The sequence below is a fragment of the Panthera uncia genome (genome assembly GCF_023721935.1).
Source record: "Panthera uncia isolate 11264 chromosome D3 unlocalized genomic scaffold, Puncia_PCG_1.0 HiC_scaffold_8, whole genome shotgun sequence".
Taxonomy (NCBI): Eukaryota; Metazoa; Chordata; class Mammalia; order Carnivora; family Felidae; genus Panthera; species Panthera uncia.
Window position 1 is genome coordinate 36568097 of NW_026057586.1, and position 21941 is coordinate 36590037.

General features: G+C 36.1%; 1 protein-coding gene across 3 annotated transcripts in view; it reads left to right on the plus strand.

Annotated features, from left to right (window-relative positions):
- RPRD1A (regulation of nuclear pre-mRNA domain containing 1A) overlaps positions 1-21941 on the plus strand; it is a 69332-nt gene that overhangs the window by 25994 nt on the left and 21397 nt on the right. For 2 of the 3 annotated variants that reach the window (XM_049619519.1, XM_049619520.1), the window contains exons 3-6: positions 541-647; positions 728-825; positions 3774-3900; positions 4008-4183. In XM_049619519.1, the coding sequence (XP_049475476.1) occupies positions 541-647; positions 728-825; positions 3774-3900; positions 4008-4183 (508 nt within the window). Of the gene's footprint in view, positions 1-540; positions 648-727; positions 826-3773; positions 3901-4007; positions 4184-5452; positions 13651-21941 lie in introns of those variants that run through there. The other variant, XM_049619521.1, reaches the window with a different exon arrangement.

Sequence of the window (21941 nt, forward strand, 5' to 3'; positions counted from 1 at the left end):
GTTCTTTTTTGTGGCACTTGTAAATAACAGCTGCCATAAAGCTCCATTTGTGTCTCCAGTGTCAAAGATAGTGCCTTGATCAATAAATATTTGTTAAATAAATTTAAAAATCACCTATTTGAAATCTTCTTGGCCTCATAATCAGCCGCCATTAGGTTAAGGGCATCTTCTCTATAAACACCTGTAGCTTGTACAAGCACTTTTTTTGGTAATTTTTTGTTTATTAAGATGTCTGGGAGCACCTGGCTGGCTTAGTTGACAGAGCGTGTGACTATTGATCTCAGGGTTGTAAGTTTGAGCCCTATGTTGGGTGTAGAGATTACCTAAAAATAAAATCTTAAACAAAAATGTCTGTAAACTTTTAAAGGAAGCTGGGAGTATGTCTGTCTTGATCACTTCACTGAACTTCTGATCACATAGTCGTGCTCAGTAAAAATTTGGACTGCTTTTTCTCAGAGAGTGAATGTCTGACTGTATTTTAAATCACCATTGCCTTTTCAGTAACACTGTTAATTGTTAATATTTTTATTTTTTCTTTAGTGAAACTGATGAAAGTTGTAAGAAGCACCTTGGAAGGGTATTATCTATTTGGGAAGAAAGGTCTGTTTATGAGAATGATGTGTTAGAACAACTTAAGCAAGCTCTGTGTAAGTGTGTAATCTTTTATCGTGATCTTTCCATTAAAATGTTTCCTTTCATTAAAACTTTTGATGTTCTTTCAATTCAGATGGCGATAAGAAGCCTAGGAAGCGAACTTATGAACAGATAAAGGTGGATGAAAATGAAAACTGTTCCTCTCTGGGATCTCCAAGTGAACCACCACAGGTAGAAGTTTTTCTCTGTTAAGGGAGTTGTGTTACTATTACTTCATGTGGCCACTAAGCTTTATTAATTTTGAGGTTTTACTAATATAAATGGACTTTTATTATAATTCTGAGTGCAAGAAAGAAGCTTTGTGAATATCTCTTCTGATTAACAGGTTGCTTATGTTTGTTATAGTATGTTGTATGTTTTATATTAGGCAGTTATATTTTACATAGAAAGAGGTTATCTGATTGCTAAGTATGATTAGGTCTGGTGAGATATCTGTCACTTAAATAGTTTCCTTTTAAATAAATAAAACATTGTATGATAAGACCCTTTGTTGTATGATTTAAGTACACTGAGAATGCCATTCTTAGAGATATACAACTGCCCTTTACTGTATTTTTGCTTTTAAACATGTAAAAATGAGTGTTATAGCAGCAAGCATGTACTCATACAGTTCTATGTAACTATATAGAACCATATAGTTCCATGGTAAAATAAGACAGATTAGAGTTATTATCTTAATACCCCATGTCCTCCCAGGTTGGTACAGTATAGCATTCCTTAGCCATCAAATGATTCCAGAAAAACATTTTTAACTTTTAATTATGTGGGCATTGAGTGTTAAAGCTTCCTCCTTCTATGTTTCAAACATATAGGAGGGACAGATAAAATTTAAAAGGAGAAAATGAAGACATAGCCATACTCATAAAACAAGGTAAATATCTTTGTGGACTAGAAATGGTACAGAAGCACAATTCAATATGTGGGCCAGAGCCTGGTTTTTCTGAGCTTTGGTCAGGAAACAGACATGGATTTCCAGAAATAAGTATCCTGTAGGGTAATAAGAACTCACAGTGCTCCATGGGAGTTGGAGGACTGGACCTGAATTCACTGCATGCAACCAGAGGCTGGTTGAAACTCTTTCCCCAGTGAAAGGAGCTAGAAAGAAAGATAGAACCAATCACTGCCTAGAACTTTGTGTGTATATTCGTAGTAGTACTGGGGAGGCAGAAAGAATCTGACCAAGGTGCTCAGCTGGGACCTGAACCAAACTACCTGTTCACTCATTGATAGGAGGTACTGAAGCCCATATGATCACCAGGGACAAGAGCTTGAATAAAAAAGTAATAAGAACATAATGTTTTGAACAACCAAACCTTAAGGTGTATATTTTTTTCTATTTGGTAATAATTTAAGACAAAGCACTTTGTGCAACAAGCCCTTTTATGATTCCATGAACAGTATTTTATCTGAGTTTTAGATACAGAGTCTGATCCTTTTTTATTCTCCCTGATGACAGACTAACTCCAGTTGTACTTCTTAGGAGTATCTAGTACTTAAATAAAACACTGTTGCTTTTCATTTTATGATGACTATTTTCAGATTAGTTGTACTGCTTAATTTTCAGTGGTTCAGCTTTGTAGTTACCATTTTGTGTCATTCTTTATAAGAATGACTAAAATTTCTCTTCGTAGGATCCGCTTGAACTCATTTCATTCTCCTCTATTAGAAAGTTGTAGGCTAGTGTTGTTTTCAGACAACTGTGCTTTTTTGTCTGATCTTTGACCCAGCACTAGAAACTTAGAATTAACTCATGTGGGAATGTGAATGTGAGATGAAAGCATGCGTATCGGGACCATAAAGCCAGATGACTTTTCAGAACTTCAGAAAGCTTTAGAACTTTCTAGGACTGATTAAGAAATGACAATATAAAAGTTAATTGGGGCCCACGAGAAAAAAAGCTTCATGATAATCGTCATTGCTCTTAAGCTCACTTTCATTTGTAGGGGGAAGCTCACTTTCATTTGTAGGGGGGATGTATCTTATAACAAAATTATTTTGTAAAATATTAGAATTTTAAAAACATAGTAATGAATTAAAAGCATACAAGGGATAGTATATTTATTAGGCGTCATTCATTGTTATCATGCTGGATCATCTACTGTGTGCTAGACCCCAGTGATAGCATTTTTTTTTTTTGGTCAGGGAATAGCTTAAAGAAAAATCAGTAACTATCTATCAGTGTCATCTCAATGTATTCACAGAATTGGTTATATCCTATATTTTTCAAGTGTGTGTATAATTTTCTACTGTTCCAGGAACTAGTCTTAGAGATTAAAAAAAAAAAAAAAAAGGAGGTGGATGGGGATGGAAACCAGTAAAAATAAAATATTCATTTTTCTTTGGAGTAAATTTATAAATATTATGAATTGTGAAATTATCAGCAAAGACTTGCCCTTTCTTCCTAATTATATCTTATATGACAACAGTATAAGTAAATATTCTAATGATAAAATAATTTTTACATTGGTTAAGTGTTATATAAGTATTAGCCGTCAGATATATGGAATTTTGTGATCTCTTAATGATCTTATTAGCAAACTGTAGGATAGTTGAAGATAACCATATTTGAACATATTCCAAAACTACATTGCTTTTGTGCTTTAAGTACATCATTTAGAAATAGACTTTGTGAGACCCTTCTGTGTTGTAGTAGAACATGATTTGTATCCTCCTTCCCTCAATATCTAATATAGTATTAAAAATTCTCATGTATAATAATATAATGAATATGTCATATGTAAAACGTGTAACGTCTAGGTTGAAGTTATAGCCTGCTTTCCCTTCTACCACTGTATGTATTTGGCATATAAATCAACCATGTCACTTTCAGAGCCCAGTAATTATTTTTACACTGTCTCCATTGCTTGAGTATGACTTCTTCAAAGCTGAGGGCCATGTCTTATTTTAGTTTCCAATTTATATATTTCCAATGCCTAACATAGTATAGTTTCTTTTTCTTAATATATAAAAGAAATGGACTATCTTTAAAAGCAGTTTATACTTGAAACTTTAAACAAGTATATAGCCCGTAAGGATAAAGGAATATGAAATAAAATTGAGGTCTTTTGTGTTTGTTTAAGCTTCATTTATTTTGGTTCTAAAGTTGTGTAACTTTTTAGACTCTAGATCTTGTTAGAGCATTACAAGATCTAGAGAATGCAGCTTCAGGTGATGCAGCAGTTCATCAGAGGATAGCGTCTTTGCCTGTTGAAGTCCAAGAAGTATCCCTACTAGATAAAATAACAGGTAAGAAAAGAAATGTGATCTGGAACTTTTTGGAAGTCAGGGTGAGGGAACGGCATATGGCATTGTTTTTGTTGTGTAATAATTCTATTATTCTGTGCTTTTCTTAGATAAAGAATCTGGAGAAAGGCTTTCTAAAATGGTAGAGGATGCTTGTATGTTGCTGGCAGATTACAATGGCAGATTGGCGGCTGAAATAGATGATAGGAAGCAACTCACTCGAATGTTAGCAGATTTTCTTCGTTGTCAAAAGGAAGCCCTTGCAGAGAAAGAGCATAAATTGGAAGTGCGTAACCTTTTCCTTCTTTAGTGCTTATTTGCTTAATTTATTTTTTGGTAGGAATTTCAGAATATTTCTGTTCCTGTACATTTTGCATATTTTTAGACAGTGACCCAGGTAAGCTTCTCCTTGCAGGAAAGGGCTTCTTTTTACTTGAACCAAGTCAACCTAAGTAAACTTAGAAATGTGGAATTACAGAAACGGGCTGCTTTTTAAAATTATTGATGTGAAATCCCAGTAATAGTAATTCATCATAAGAGTTTAAACTCTTCAAGAACAAAACTAGTGGGAAAATAGCAGTTAGTATGAAGTCTGGTGTCATCTATAGTAAATTATGGTTGGATTTATTGAATTCCTGTTTAGAGTACATGCAGGCTTTTAGGTATACAGTTAAGAAATAAAAAGAGTTTTTCTGGCATAGAATTTGTTGTGGGTATGCTAGTCCCCTCTCCCAGTCCCTGAACAATTCATCAGTTTTGTTCACAAAGTCAGTCTTCAAGTTACTCTTTTGTTCCATCCCTGATTCTGATGCTTAACATATTGCCACCTCACTCCTGGCTCATACACACCCTTAGGTAGAAAGTCGCTCCTTTAAGTTAAATGGTGATTGCTACAGTTGATGAATCTGGAGGTGCAGGGTGAAAAAAGAAACATTCTCATATTTTCTTTGAGCAGAGTAGCTGTTGTTGGTAGATGGGCCAGATTTGTTTTTGTTTTTGTTTTTTTTAAGAATCTTTTTTGACCAGTTCTTGTTTAAATTGTTTATTGCTGTAGCAATTTCCTATTGTAATTCGATATAATAGAATTTCTAACTTGTCTGGATCCCTTTATTTAAACCGTTCTCTGTAAATTTGTAGGTCTGTTAGGATACTGCCTTTATTAAGTTGCTTTTAGTAGTGTTCTTGTTTTAGCAGTCTCTATGCCAAAGAGGATTGTCCCTTCTACTTGTGAGACCTGCTGTTTGATCAAGAGCTTTCCCACCCCAAATTCTCAGCTCTTCGTTTAGCATTACCCCTTTTCAGTGTGGAGCAAAGTTGTTGGCACCATGCTCCACCTTTAGAAAGGTTTCCCAATTGTACATAAAAAGGAAAAGGTAAACAGTTTTAAAAAGATACATGTGATACGTAACTTGCCAGTTTTGATCTTGTGATGCAACTTGTCTTAAACCTACTGTACTTGTTTTACTGTTAGCAGAATTAAGGGTAAGTAATGTGCAATTCTTGTCTTTAGTCTTTTGGTATGGTTTCTTTAACTTCTATTGAGCTTCTGTTGCAGGTATTGGACATGGGCGTATCTTCTAACGATGTCATCATCATTAGCATATTCTTCCTGCTAAAAATAAATATCAAACTCCAAAGCCTGTATCGTCTCATGTTTTTGAAGATTTAAGACTGAAACTTTGCTTTTTTACTGTATGCTTTTTCACTTAAGTTGGTTATTTATTACTGGTTACAAAAATAGAATTTATGTTTGAAATATAAGTGTAGGAATAGATCAGATGTCACCCTCCAGTTACCTCTTTTCCCAGTTCCTTTAAGCTAGATTGTGTAGTTGATAGTTCTGGTGATGAGGTTGATGATAACAGTAACAGTAACATTTACCATGTGTCAGGTGCTATTGTAAGCATGTCACATCTGTCAGCTCATGTAATCCTACATAGCAGGAAGATTTATCCCCACTTTACAGGTAAAGAAACTGAGGCACAGGGAAATTACATAACTTGCCCAAGGTCACAAAGAGATTGTAAATTGTTAAGAACCCAGGGACTCCGCCTCCAAAAGACACATTTGCTTCCAGGTTTTACTTAAAGAAATGTAAGATCAAAGCAAAAACTGAAACCCTATCCAGTTCTTTCTGCTTCCTCTCTCTTCAGAGGAATCTACTCTTCAGAGAAATCACTGTCTTAAAGTATTCTAGGAACGTTTTTGTTTTTCAGCGTGGATATTATCATAGTAAAAAGAGACGACCTAAATTATGCTAAACATGTTTTTACAAGTAAAAAAAAATTTAGATCTCTGATAAATCAGGAAGTCATTCCACAGAACCTCTGTAAATTATCATTTATAACTGATTTCTTTCTCAGAAGATTATGGAAATGATTTTAGATATTTAGACATTTTTTGTGTCAAGTAGGTGGCATCACTTTGAAGTTGAGACAGAGAGGTCAAGATTTATGCTTCCCATGTAAGCTGTGATGTCATCAAACAGTTTTCAGTTATCTGCATCTTTGAGCATCACCTGTCATTGACCAGGTATTGATGAGTCATTGGTTTTTCGTTTTTTGTTTTTTTTTTTTTCTTTAAATGGAACAAAAATTTAAAGTATCAGTTCAGGGATTGTCTATTTCATGTTTTTTAAGGAGGTTGCTGTTAAAGCATTTGTAATGAATGAAAAGATGAAGTGGTTTTAAAAATTTTGGGTATTATGAATCATTTTTGGAACTTTAGCTGGTTATTAAGCAGATTACTGTCTAAATGGACTATTAATCTAATTTGTATTTATAAAATACATGTCATAGATTGTAGAAATCATATTTCACCATTTAGAAGTTAAAATTATTGCATTAACTTTTGTTCACCTAGCTTATTTTGGAAGGCATTCATGGATAGGAAACGTAAAGTGACATTTTGATTTTGATACTGTTGGAGAGGGAAAAATACAGAGATCAGAAATTCTTTCACATTCAGTAAGGTAATGTCTTTGATGCTCAATTTTGGATTCTTTCTCATGATGCAGTCAGTATAAGAAAACATGCTTTTATCAAATCCCTGTCATGTCATTGTACACTGACAGTGTGCTAGGATTCCATAGAAAATTGTCTAGTTTATGGAGTAGTTTTACATAGAAAATTGGAACTCACAATTCGATTGATGGCTCTTAAATTGTAGTTCTAAGGTTTGGAAGTCAGGATGGACTTCATAGAGGACTGCGTTTATCTTTTGCAGTCTTACATCAGTATATTCTTATTTAGCTCATTTTTAAAAATGAGGCATAATATTAGTTGTATGAATGTTGTTTATTTAAGTCTGTCCCTCTTCTCATGGTGTTAGATTGCAGCCACTGAGTTGCTTTTATTAGTTTTGTGCATTATATATAGTGCTGCAGAGAACATCCCATCCTGGTGATCAGGCCTGTATAGTTGTGCAGGTATATCTGTGGGATTGATTCTTAGAAGCAGAATAAAATAATCTGGGTCCAAGGGAATGTATGTTTAAGTGTTGACAGTATACTCAAGCCCACCAAAGCGTTCTGCCGTTTTAATTTTTTAAATTTTTTTGTGCTGCATCTATTTATGTATGTATGTATGTGTGAATATAGTTGATGCAGTGTTATATTAGTTTCAGGTGTAAAGGCTCTGCCTTTTTTTTTTTTTTTTTTAATGTTTATTTCTGAGAGAAAGACAAGAGTGTGAGCGGGGGAGGGAGAGAGAGAGAGGGAGACACAGAATCCGGAGCAGGCTCCAGGCTCTGAGCTGAAGTCGGACACTTAACCAGCTGAGTTATCCAGGTGCCCCAGGTTCTGCCTTTTTAAACTCCGTATCGTAGGAGTACATCTTTTCCTGTGTAACCTAGCGCTTACTATCGGTGATCTTTTAAATTTTTGCATATCTGATACTTTAAAAATTATTTTTTTGTTCACTCAGATTGGTCATCTTTTAAAAATATTTCTTGCCTGGCGCCTGGGTGGCTCAGTTGCTTGATTTCAGGGTCGTGAGTTTGGGTCCTGTGATGGGCATGAAGCAGCGTCAGGCATGAAGCCTACTTAAAAAAAAAAAAAATCTAGCCATTTTTTTCCATTTCAAATTTCCTATATCCTTTAACTACTTTTCTCTTTGGTTCTAAGTTTGTATGTTAATATTTGTCTTTGTTTTTGTAGATTTTGGGCTTTCTGGATATAGTTAAGGTGGTCTTCTTAATTCATTACTGTAAAAATACTTTGCTATTTTTCTTTGTTTTTTCCCCTAATATTTTTATCCATTAGGATTTTTTTTTGTTTATGATGTGACATAGAGATCTAATTGAAAGTGATAGTGAATGTCCCTTGTCATGTATTAATGATTAATCAATGACTCAGTCTGTCTCTTATTATGTTGTGAAGTGCCATTTCTGTTATACTTAATTCGTGTGTGTGTGTGTGTGTGTGTGTGTGTGTGTACACATGGGAATGTAGTTAGTCCCTTTTCTATTCTATTGGCCAATTTGTCTTACCCACCTTTACTTATGCAGATTTTTGTTTGTATTATTTTTGGTATTGTTTGTATCTACAATTTAAATAATGATTATTGTATACATGAATTTTTACTTTCTTCCCACTTTATACATATTTAATAGCTTTCATACTTGATATTTCTCATGCCATTTTGCTAAGTAGATGTTTCTTAATTTACTTGGCCTTTTACCTGTTTCTGAATGTACTGTTTACTCTTGTTATCCTTCCCCTCTATCTGCTAGATGGTATTTTCCTAGATTTTCAAAAGTATTTAATTTCATAAAACTTTATTTTCTCGGGCACCTGGATGGCTCAGTTGATCAATTGTCCAACTCTTGATTTTAGCTCAGGTCGTTATCTCAAGGTTTGTGGGATTGAGCCCCCCGATGCTTAACCTAATTTTCATTTTTTAAATGCTTAAGAAAAATTTTGTTTTACCTGAGGCATTTATTGTTTGTTTGTTTTTAATTTATTTATTGTGAGAGACAGCAACAGCGCAGGTGGGTGGAAGGGCTGAGAGAGGGAGAATCCCAAGAGGACTCTGCGTTGTCAGCACAGAGCCCAATGTGGGGCTCAGACTCATGTGAGATCGTGAGCTGAGCCAAAATCAAGAGTTGGACACTTAACCAATTGAGCCACCCAGCTGCCCTTTCCCTAAGATATTTAATGATTAGAAATTTCTAATATTAACTCTCTTACTATAGGAAATAATGTTTTAAATAGTACTGAAAATTTTAAATTAAAATTTTATTGCTGGAGGTGTTTACCTTCATTGTAGCAGCTTGAGCTGCTGGTTGTAACAGTCCAAAGGATGGAGAGGAATGGTGGCAGTGGCAGTGTTTGACAGCCTGATTGAAGTTGCTGAGTGGATTACAATGGGGACAAATTTCAATAGGGAAACAGAGCTTAATTAGAAAGTTTTATATTGTGGATAATGTAGGCCTGAACCTTACTTGGTGATAGCACTGAGAAAATAAAGGAGTGGGCGGGATGGGAACAATTGAATCATAATTTAACTGCGTCTGAGCATAGAGAGTAGAAGGAATCAGTGATAAATGAAATTTTGGAAACCATGGGGCAAATGAAACTGGCATTGACTAAAAGGATACTAAAATAAGGGACTAGTTTTGCTGAGGAGGATGATTTGGTTTTAGGCAGGTCAAATTTTTTTAACTTTTTCACTTTCATTTTTGTGCAGTGAGGTATATTATTTTTATTTTTTTCCCAGCTTTATTGAGATAACTGGCATATGAGTGAATTAAAGGGGTTTTTTTTTTTTTTGGCTTTCTTAAAAAATTGAAATATAGTTGACACCAGAGTTTTTCTAGTTGTAAAAGTAGTACGTGTTCCTCATAGTTTAGAAACCATTCATAAGCACACACAGATGCCACCTAAAATCTCATTACCTCCTAAAGAACCATTGATAAGATTTGAGAGATGGAATCCCAGTGTATGCTATTTTATGTAGTCTTTTTTACACATTTACAGTAAACATTTTCTCATGATTATATTCTCATTATCTAAAATGAAGTATTTCCTTAACCAGCTATTTACTGTTTAGCGTTTGTTTTTTCCAGTTTCTTGTTATTAGAAAAACATGGTTTTGAATTGCACTTTAGGTAAATCCTTGCTTATTTTTGATAATTTTTTCTTTTTTTTAATGTTTGTTTATTTTTGAGAGACAGAGCACGACTTGGGGAGGGGCAGAGAGAGAGGGAGATACAGAATCTAAGCAGGCTCCAGCTCTGAGCTGTCAGCACAGAGCCCGACGTGGGACTTGAGCCCACGAACCGTGAGATCATGACCTGAGCTGAAGTTGGACGCTTAACCGACTGAGCTACCCAGACACTGTGATCATTTTTTCATAAAGTCCTAGATGTAGGGGGAAAAAATGAAAGCAGTGAGGCAAAGGTAATTTTAATGCTCAGTCTTCTAGAATTTAAGAAAACAAAATGATATTCTGTCTGGTGACAAAGGGAGGTGGAAGTGGAGACGTCTCAACTGCATATTAATTGATATAAATTCATAATGACACAACGTGTGTGAAGACAGTTGATAATAAGTATCAGAAACCCTTATTTTTACATAATGATTTTTTCTGCTCTTTTCCTTTTACCAGGTCATTTAAATTGCATAATGCTCTCAGAGTAGCTAGTTGGTAGGGCACATTCTGGGAGCCATTAAAGTGATGGTACATTTTTTGCTTTTGTATTTTAAAAAACCGTAGTTGGGGCTCCGGGGTGGCTCAGTCGGTAAGCATCCAACTCTTTGGCTCGGGTCATGACCTCATGGTTCCTGAATTTGAGCTCCACTCTAACAATGTCTCCCCGTGTCTCTGCCCCTCCTACACTTTCTCTCTCTCTCAAAATAAATTTAAAAACTTAAAAAACATGTGGTAAAATACACGTAAAATTGACCATCTTAACTATTTAAAAACATTTTTTTAAGTTTTATTTTTTGAAAGAGAGTGTGTAGAGGGAGGGAGAGAAAGGATCTTAAGCAGGCCACCATGCCCACCAGGGAGCCTGATGGTGGAGCTTGATCTCATGATTGTGAGATCATGACCTGAGCTAAAATCAAGGGTCAAGGATGTTTAACCCACTGAGCCATCCAGGTGCTGTGACTGTCTTAACCATTTTTAAGTGTATGCTTCAGTAGTGTTAAATACATTCTCGTTGTTGGGCAGCGTATCTCCAGAATTCTTTCATCTTGCAAACTGAAACTCATACCCATTACGCAGCTCTTCATTCCCTACTGTCCCCAGCCCTGACAACCACCATTCTTTCTGTCTCTGAATTTGACTAGGTACCTAATATAAGTAGAATCATGCACTTTTTGTGATTGGCTTACTTCACTCAGCATAATGTACTCTAGGTTTATTGGTGTTGTAACGTGTGCCAGAACTTTCTTCCCTTTTAAGGCTGAAATACTCCATGGTATGTATATACCACATTTTGTTTTCCCATGTGTCTTTGGATACTTGGGTTGGTTCCACTTTATTGCTGTTGTGAATAATGCTGCTATGAACATGGGGTCTTAGCATGTATCTATTTTGAGTCCTTACTTTCAGGTCTTTTGGGTTTATACCCAGAAATGGTATTGCTGGATCATATGACAATTCTATTTTCAAATTTTTTGAGAAACTGATGTACCATAGCATACCATTCATAACAATTGCACCATTTTATGTTACTACCAAAAATGCACAGGGTTCTTATTTCCTCACATCCTTGACAGCACTTTTTATTTGGGTTTTTGTTGATAGTAGCCATCCTAATTGATTGGCTATTTGTTTATCATCTTGGAGAAATGTCTGTTCAAGTCCTTTGTCTATTTTTTAAATGGGCTGTTTGTTTCATCGTTGTTATAAAGGGATGATAGATAGATAGATAGATAGATAGATAGATATAGTCTAAAGTTGATACTTGTTATTAAAAAGAGTTTGGAGATAATTTAATGCACCAGTGCTGGAAATTATTCTAGAACATTTCCCAAAACACATTCTCTACTTGAATGTTTCTGATGTAAAGGGAACACACTGTTTTGAGAGCAGTCTTTTTCATTTTCTGGAAAACTGCTAGAACATATATACTTTTTTATCTTAACATTTTCACAAATGTATTTGCTCAAATATATATATATATTTGTGTGTGTGTGTGTGTGTGTGTGTGTGTATACATACATACACATTTGTGCATCGGGGAAAATGGAAAATACCAAAAATCCAGAATGGAAGATAAAAACCAAAATCTGCTATTGATACTGAAAATGCATAATTTGAAATAATAGCCCCTTACTCTCTTCCCTTCCTTTTTATAGACCCAATTTTGTTTATAGGATCTTAGATCCTTTTATTGGTGTGTAAAGAATCCTATTTTTTTTGTGTTATTGCCATTCATGTATTATTTGTCATGAAAAAATTTACGTGAATAGCTATTTCTGTCAACTATGTCAAAATAAAGGACAGGATATAGCAGTCATGAAAAGTAACAAAAAGTCCTTGCATGTCTGAGAACAGCTTCCTTTTTTGCTCACCCATCACTGACTGCTTCACTGAATGTAGAATTCTTGGATCATGTCTTTTCTTTTTTTCTTTTGGCCTAGTTAATGTATTTTTGCTTTCTCTTGCACATTTAACACTTTGCCTACACATACATAGGATATTGGTCTTTAAATTTTGCCTGATGTTTGAGGGGTGCCTGGATGGCTCAGTTGGTTGGGTGTCCTGCTTTGGCTCAGGTCATGATCTCACAGTTCACGAGTTGGAGCCCCACATCAGGCTTTTGCTTCGGATTCTCTGTCTCCCTCTCTCTCTGCCTCCCCTCTTCAAAAATAAATCAACATTTAAAAAAGTAATTTTGTTTGATGTTGATGTTCCCTTTAATTGCAAAGATCTAAGTTGCCTTTTATTTTTGCTTCTGATTTTTTATGGTTTCTCCTTTTTTTTTAAGTTAAAAAAATTTTAATGTTTATTTTTGAGAGAGAGGGGATGGGGGATGGGCAGAGAGAGAGGGAGACACAGGATCCGAAGCAAGCTCCAGGCTCTGAGCTGTCAGCACAGAGCCCGATATACGGCTTGAACCCATGAACTGTGAGATCATGACCTGAGCCAAAGTCAGACGCCAAAAAGACTGAGCCACCCAGGCACCCCTCTCTTTAACTTACGTGTATATTGAGTATTCTGAATCTTGACTTCATGTTTATCTTTTTTCATTTTTCCTCATGTCTATAATCTTCCTTTAGTTTCCCTAGAGTGTTTAAAAAATATATGTTTTAGGGTTTATTTTTGAGAGAGAGAGTTAAGAGTGGGGTAGGGTCAGAGAGAGAGGGATACACAGAATCTGAAGCAGGCTCTAGGCTCTGAGCTGTCAGCACACAGCCTGACACAGGCTCGAACTCAAACAGGGAGATCAGACCTGAGCCGAAGTTGGATGCAGGTGCCCCATCCCTTGTATTTTTTTTAAATGCTCATTTTTGAGAGCGAGAGCATGCGTGCAAACTGGGGAGGGGCAGAGAGAGAGAGGGACAAAGGATCTGAAGCTGCCTCTGCACAGAGAGCCCAGAGCCTTGTGCGGGACTCGAGCTCACAAATAGACAAATAGTTAAAGTCTGACACTTAACCAACTGTGCCCCTCAGATGCTCCAAACTTTTTTTTTTTTTTTTTTTGACTAGAGTATGTGGGAGAGGGGCACAGGAAGAGAGAGAGAATCCTAAGCAGGCTCCACACTCAGTGCAGAGCCTCACATGGGGTTTGATCCCATGACCCCAGAATCACAACCTGAGCCAATGTAAAAACTGGGTACTCAACTGACTGAGCCACCCAGGTGCCTCTTCCCTTGAGTTTGTTGTTTTTGTTATATTCTTCCTTACAGCCTGCTTGTCTGATGTTGGGAGTGGAGATTGTTTTCTCACCTTTTTATGGGACTCTGTTGAAACAAAGGGATTTATTACAGCTTTTACTTGGACAACTCACAGATCCTCCCATTCTGGGACAAGTCAGAAGGAAATCAGTCAGAGGAGATGGTAGTGCCAGAGTTTTGTGAGTTTGACAAGTCAGCCCAGATCTGGCTGGAACCTTACCTCTGTTTTGCCAGCACACCAACCGCAGCATTCAGTACTGATTTGGTTATTGCAGTCCCTGGATCATCATGGTATTGGGAGTCCCAGCAGGCACAGGTTCCCTGTTGAAGTGACCCATAGGAGAATCAAGTATAAATGTTCCTAACAAGTTAGTTACACCTCGAAAAGCTTGAAACAATCTGCAGCAGTGTTTGGACCTATTTAATGTAAATGTAAAATACTGTTTAATTAGACACTAAGTTTTATAAACCTTAATGTGGTTTTTTTTATCTTTTTTTTTTTTTTTTTCTGCAATGAGTGCTTAAAGCTTTTGCTCTCCCTGGTTTTACATTACTTTTTCTAATCCATGGGTTTAGGAATTATGCAAGTAAATATGTGAAAGTGTATGTCTGATGAAAGCAATGGGCTCTGAGAAAGAATCTAAGCATCATTTCAGTAAACAACATGTAACTACAGTAAGACCTATAATGTGTCTTTATATTTCTTATTTTTAAAATAAAGAGTATGTAAGTAAGGTCCAGTAAATACAGTTTTTTACTACAGCATGAATAATTTATGGTATTTATTTCTGCTGTGTATAAGCTTTACTTCTAAGCTCTGAAGTATTTTTTTTTATGAGGTGTAATATTTTTGACAATGTAGCATCAGCATTTTTGATCATGTTAATTTTGGTACTACTTCATCACTTTATTTTTTTAAGTTTGTTAATTTTGAAAGGGGGGAGGGGCAGTGAGAGAGAGAGAGAGAGAGAGAGAGAGAGAGAGAGAGAATCCTAAGCAGGCTCTGTGCTGTTGGTGCGGAGTCTAACACAGGGTTCCATCCCACAAACCGTGAGGTCATGACCCAAGCTGAAATCAAAAGTTTGGGGATGCTTAACCAACTGAGCCACCTAGGCACCCCTAAACCTCTTTATTTTTTTAACATCAGCCATTCTTGATAAAGAATATAAAATTAATTTTTAAAATAATATATCTTTCTTATCTTAGTGTTTCATCCTATGGGATTTCTTAAAAACTTGACTTGTCATTTCTTATTTTGGCTTGCTTTTTAGATAATCTTAAGAATATATTTATTCTGAATTAAAGATTAAAATGTTTTTATGTGTTAAAGATATAAGGCCAGGACATAGGTCTGTGGTTAGAAGTTTTTCTTAGGTGACTTTGGCCTTAGAGCAGTGAACACTTCAGGAAGCACTTTAGCTTTGTGATGACGAGTGAAGACTCTCAATTATAGGAGTTTAAATTCTGGCTTCACCACTTATTAGCTCACTGACATTCAGCAAAGCATTTGACCTCTTTGTACATCAATTTCCTCGTCTGTAAAATAGGGATAATACTTATACCTGCTTTATATGTTTATTATGTGATTTACATGAATTGGGTGCTTAAAACTGCCCAGCTTATAGTAACTACCTCAGAAGTTCCGGCCCAAACAAGAAAACGTGGAGGTTTTCTAGCCAGCCTGTGTCTTGTCTTACTGTATCTATAGTTCCTCTCAAAAAAGGAGATGTTTATATTGCTAGTTATATTCTTAGCATCTCAGGGATTGTGCCTGGATTCCTAAACTCTTAAACAATATGTTTAATCATTTTTTGAAATTCTGATTTATCTGTATCAAGGCCTACTTGTCTGTTTATGGAATCTACCTCTTTAAAATTAGGTACCAAATAAATAAATAAAATTAGGTACGGTATTTGCAATACTGTAATAATTTGCAAAATTAGGTACAATTCACCCTTTTGGTAATTTTTCATGATTTCTTGAAGGTAATTGTCTCAGAAATTAAGTTAGTCTAAAATGTTTTCTATATTTCACCCCAGTGTTCTGGAGTGTAGTTGATTACGTTAAGAGACTTGCAGTCAAAGTGTCACATGATTTCCTTGATGATTTAGATTTTCATTCTATTCCATAGAAAAAACAAAAGCAGGATAGTTGTTCAGACATTCTACCCATGACTTCTATTTTAAGATGTTAGAATAAATATATAAAACTTAGTGTAACTAATAAAGATGTATATAAAGATACCTTATATATTATGTTACGTATCTTATTTGCATAAACGCAAAATAAAAAGATCTAATGAAAAGAGGGTAAGTGAGGGGAGAGAAATAAAATGGAAAGACAAGATGAAGGAATTGAGGTGAAATATAGAGAGATAGCTGCATGCACTATTCAGTAGGCCCTTTGCTGTTTGTGCTATTTAAATTAGTTAAAATTAGGGGCCTGAGTGGCTCAGTCAGCTAAGCATTTGACTCTTGATTTCGATTCAGGTCATGATTTCAATTTGTGGGTTTGAGCCCTGCATCAGGCTCTGCTCTGATGCTCTGGAGCCTGCTTGGGATTCTCTCTCTGCTCGCTCTCTCAAAATAAATAAACTAAAAAATAATAATAATTAAAATTAAATAAAACAAAGTTTAAATCCTCAGCACTATCCAGATTTCAGATGCACAATAGCCTCGTGTGGCTTTTGGCTACTTTGTTGGATAGTGTAGATACAAAACATTTTCATTGTCACAGAAAGTTCTGTTTGTAATGATTGATCCGCCTTGCTTAAAAGATAGGTATAGATAAAATGGAGAGATAGATATATGGGAAATGAAGAAATTTTATTTACTATATATAAAATATGTAATAGCTCTGCTCTAATAGAAGAAATGCAGTTTGGTGCCCCTTATGGCAGTATTCTTAGAAGGCAGATACGGAACAGGAATTGAAGAGAGGAACCACATCTTGGCATTTACTCTTCTTCAGGTGGGAGCGTTTACACAAATGTTCTTTGCCCCACATTGAACACCTGGAAGCAGGAGGTTGGAACTAAGAGTGCTCCAGTGGAAACAACCAGGAGGGTCAGCTCCTGTGCATCTCCTTTCTTGGACCAGATTGCAGTGGTGAGGAACCTGTTTGTATGGGATCTTGGAGCAGAGGAAAAGCAGTGTTCCTTCTGCCTGGTGAGGCCCAGGAGTGATGGTGATCATCTGTATCTGGAAAACCACTGACTGCTGTAATCCATGTTGGATCTTGCCCACTTTACTGACAACCCAGGCAGGTTGTACTTACAGTCTGTAGTTACATAAGATGATATCACCAGAACCACCAAGCATTTTCAGAAAGACAATATGTAAGTAGAATCAGAGGGAAGAAATTTCCCCTAGGAAATAGTTCATAGAAACCTGTCTCCTTTTCTCTCTCTCTCTCACTCTCCCTCTCAAAGTAAGTAAACTTGAGGGGAAAAAAGGATGCGCCTGGTGGCTCGGTCAGTTAAATGTCCGACTCTTGATTTCAACTCAGGTCTTGATCTCATGGTTCATGGGATTAGGCCCTGTGTCAGGCACTGTGCTGACCATGTGGCCTGCTTGAGATTTTCTCTCCCTCTCCCCCTGACACTCCCCTCAGCCACGGTCTCCCTCAAAATAAATAAATACACTTTAGAAAAAAGAAAACCCAGCATTGTGATGTGCTGAAAATGCCTAAACACCTGGAGGTCCCAGCCCGCCCCTAATGAGTAGCCATCAGCAGATAGAGTGTCCTCATAGTCCTGTTAGGGAAAGCTCTCTACTTTTTTTATTCTTATCAACAAAGGAATGGTTGGGAATTCTAGGCAAGTAAGCAAGCAAACTATAAGCAATAGCATTAAAGTCATAATGGCTGTAAAATGGGAGTATAAGACTGAAACAGTGGGACAAGTGAGCTACTTTGTGGGATTCTGAAAAAGTAAAGCTACTGATGAAGTTTAAACTTAATATAGTAAGTCAGTGCTCCATCCTTCCATGTAATGCATTCCTAAAAATGTGAATAAAAGTAAATTACATTTTAGAACAAAATTTTTCTAAGTATTGGTCCAGTTTTTATTTGTAGCTCTATGAGGTAGATAACTATAGTTACACATGTTTTACAAATGAACACTGAGGCTCAGAAATACTAATATATTCCAAGGAAATTTGAAAAATCCATTTAAATGAATACATTAAAACCACTTAGCTCCTGAGAACATTTTCATACATTTGTCTTATGAAAATCATAGATTTGAAACATTGTAAACTGTAATAAAAAATGGGGGCGGGGAGTGCCTGGGTGGCTCAGTCAGTTAAGCATCCCAACTCTTGCTCTCGGCTCAGGTCATGATCTCATGGTTTCATGAGATTGAGCCCCATGTCAGACTCTGTACTGACAGTGTGGAGCTTGCTTGGGATTCTGTCTCTCCCTCTCTCTGCCCCCCCCCCCCCCCCCGCCCCGTCTCTCACTCAAAATAAGTAAACAAAAAGATTTTATCTTGAAAAACAGTTAATAGCCATACTGTATGTACAAATTTACATTCTACTTGGATATCTTAGTCTTCAATGAATAGAGTATGGATTTAGACTAATGAACCTAGAACTTAAGGGTTATGGGTTCTAGAATTTACTATATGAACTTGAAGAAATTGTATAGTATCAAACCTGTTCTTTTCTCAACCTTAGGATGTAGATGTATTATAAGGTCTATTAACGTTCTAAAGTTCAGTGCTCTTGACTTTTCCCCCTATTCCTTATGTTATACTTGGGAATTTCTAAGTACTTTATCTTAATTCAGCTTATAAAAGCAATATGCCATTTTCTTCATACAGTAGTCTCCCAGCATAAAAACAATACATGTTTATTATAGAAAGTAGGGGCGCCTGGCTGGCTCAGTCGGTAGAGCATGTGACTCTTCATCTCAGGGTTGTGAGTTCAAGTCCCACATTGGGCGTGGAGCCTACTTAAAAGGAGAAGAAAAAATCCAGAAAATACTGAAAAAGAAATAACAAAAAAACATTCACTGGTTTACATGAACCAGTGAAAACATTTGTTAATTAATATTTTGATGTACTTGTTCCACTTTTTTGTTTTTAAGTAGTTGTGTATATTCAGTTTCATTTTTTTAAATTGTATAAGTGATTTTCTAAACATTGACAGCTGCTGGCCAGCATTTATTTTTTTTTGTTTCCTTTATTTCAAATAGGAGTGGAGCTTTAAGGGGGAAAAAGACCATTTATCCATATTAAGTTAAATAAGTTATACCTGTTGGACCTATTTAAAGAACTAGATCTCTGTGACAAAATTGTGGAGGAATGTGTACTATCAAGAATATTTAAATTTTAATAAAGTCATTGCCTCTTTATGTCTAATTCCTTCACACCATTGTAATTAGGGGAGTAGTGGTATTACTTGTAACTATGCCATTTAATTTATCCACTTCTTGCTTTTGAAGTAAGATTTGTGTTAGAACTAGAACTTAAGTCTTGATAATTTTAATACCATTGCACACATCAGACTTGTTCAAGTAAAATGTGAACCTCTCACGTAGTTCAGTAAATGAAAAGTTTAAGGAGAACTGTGCATCATTTATACTAACAGTCTCCTAGAGCTCTGTCAGACTTAACTTCCTAACATGAGAATTCTTTTTTATTTATTTATTTATTAAAAAAAATTTTTTTTTTTAACATTTATTTATTTTTGAGACAGAGAGAGACAGAGCATGAATGGGGGAGGGTCACAGAGAGAGGGAGACACAGAATCTGAAACAGGCTCTAGGCTCTGAGCTGTCAGCACAGAGCCCGACGCGGGGCACGAACCCACGGACCGTGAGATCATGACCTGAGCCGAAGTCGGATGCTTAACCGACCGAGCCACCCAGGCGCCCCGAGAATTCTTTTTTAAGCATCTCCTGAATCTGGTCATGTTTAGATCAGTTTTTGGAGAAAGTAACTGCTTCAGAGCAAAGCCTGTTCTTCTTGGAACCTTTCTAAGATCCATCCAGTCATCTGACTCTAATATAAAGTAATATTCTTGGGAGGTTTTTAGGATTAATAAGCAATACATTCATTTAACAATACATTTTAAAACAATGCACATACAACAAAATGCATAGATATTAAGGCAGCTCATTATCAGTAAACTTGATCAATTTGATGACTTACTAGATGCTAGACGTAACATTATGCTGCAGTTAATATGTTTTGTATTCTAATTCTTCATAAAATTCTAGTTACTGTTTGACTTTTGGGAATATGGTTAAGTGTGTTTAGGGTTTTTTTATTTAAAAAAAAATGAGTGTTCATGAAAATCAGGAAGATTATAGAATACGAGAAGAACATAGACGTTGTTAACCTTTTCTGAGTTGCCAGCATCTTTGAAAAATCCACATATGCACATAAATTTGCTTACAACTTCAGTTGAATTAGGGCCACCTCTGAGACGAACAGTGATTCACAGTTTAATGACCTTTGTTCGCAACCAGTGCAAAATTAATGGGGATCTGTGGGAATCTTGCATTACTTTTTCTGCTTAAAAACTTCCAGTTATTTCCTCCTAAACTCACTGCATCAATACAGTTAGGACATGGCTTGGCATCACTTCATGAGAGAAAGCACTGGTCATGTAGCAGTTAGCATTGTGACGTAGCTGGTATAAACAGGGTTAAGCTACACCAAGTTTTCAGAATATGCCAAGTAAGTTCTGTTTCTTGGAAAGCTGGTTCAGTCACAGCTGGGTTTCTGTATTCAACTCTGGATTGCACATTGGCTAATGGAATTAACTACAGCGTATCCAGAGGTAGGGGCCAGGATGGCAAAGAAATAGAAACAAAATACCTTGGAGAACAGTTGAAGGAAATGGGGATATCAGAGATCAGACTTGTGCTACCTATCTTCACATGCTTTGAAAACTATCAGAAGAGATGAGTTGGGTTTAGGCAAGAGCGCAAAACTAGGACCAGTGGGTATGTTACAGGTGACAAGACCATTCTGCTAGTTTGAAATGACATTAATATGAAAGAACTATTAAAGTAATGAGTTTCAGCCTCTGCCGTCTGTATCTACAGCAAACACAGCCCAACTCCTGGCCAGATTAAGATAAAACCTCACAATAAAGGCCTACTTACCCCAGTTCCTGATAATCAAGTTCAGCTTTTGAAAAAATTACAGGGCATGTCAGAAGTCACGAAACGGTCTGAAGAGACAAAACAGACTAATGTAGGACACAGCTTTTGGAGATGTCAGACCAGGCGTTTAAAGTAACTGATTAATATGTTAATAACTCTAATGGAAAAGTAGGTACCATACTAGAAATGAAAAACACTGACAAATGAGTGCCTTTGGTGGTCACCTCGGTAGATTGGACATTGCTGGGGAAATGACCTATCAGCTATGTAATAGGTCAATAGAAATTTCCAAACTGAAATGCAAAAAGGAAAAAAAAGCCCAACACAGAAGATTCAAGAATTATGGGATCATTTTGGAAAGATGTCATGCATATTCTTGGAACACCAGGAGAACAATTGAAGTAGAAGTATTTGAAGAAGTAATGACCAAGAATTTTCAAAATTAATGACTGACATCAAGCCACTGATTAGGAAATTCCAAGAACAAATACGAGGCAGGATTACAAAAAATGAAACAAAAAAAACCCCACAGTCTACACTTAGATATATCTTATTCAAACTGTAGAAAACCAAGATAAAACCTTGAAAGAACTGGGGCAAGGGAGACCTCTTACCTATAGGATGAAAATTAGAGCGGGTTTCTCAGCTGAACCACTCAAGAAAGAAGGGAAGAGGAATGAAAAGTGCTGAAAGAAAACATCACCAACCTAAAATTCTATATCCAATTAAACTATTCTTCAAGAATGAAGGTTAAATAAAGTAGTGCATTTGCTGTTGGAAGTTGTCAAGAAGAGGTTAAATGACCAGGACAAGAGAAATGTTGGGTCTCTTGTTTGTATTCTGTATATAAACTATTAGCCCTGCAAGATGGTAGGATGTATTCATCAAAAATGTGTTTCAGTGATTTTGAGGAATTTTACAAAGCAGATTCTGCTTTTGGAGCTTTGCTCTGGACATGAGCATATTAAGGGTTGGAGCAGGGATGTAGCTAAGAAACTTATTTTTTGCTTCAAAACAGCCCAAAATCTCTAAGTTATGGTCTGCCTGTTAAAACCTTGTGCAGCAGTGTTCCATGAGA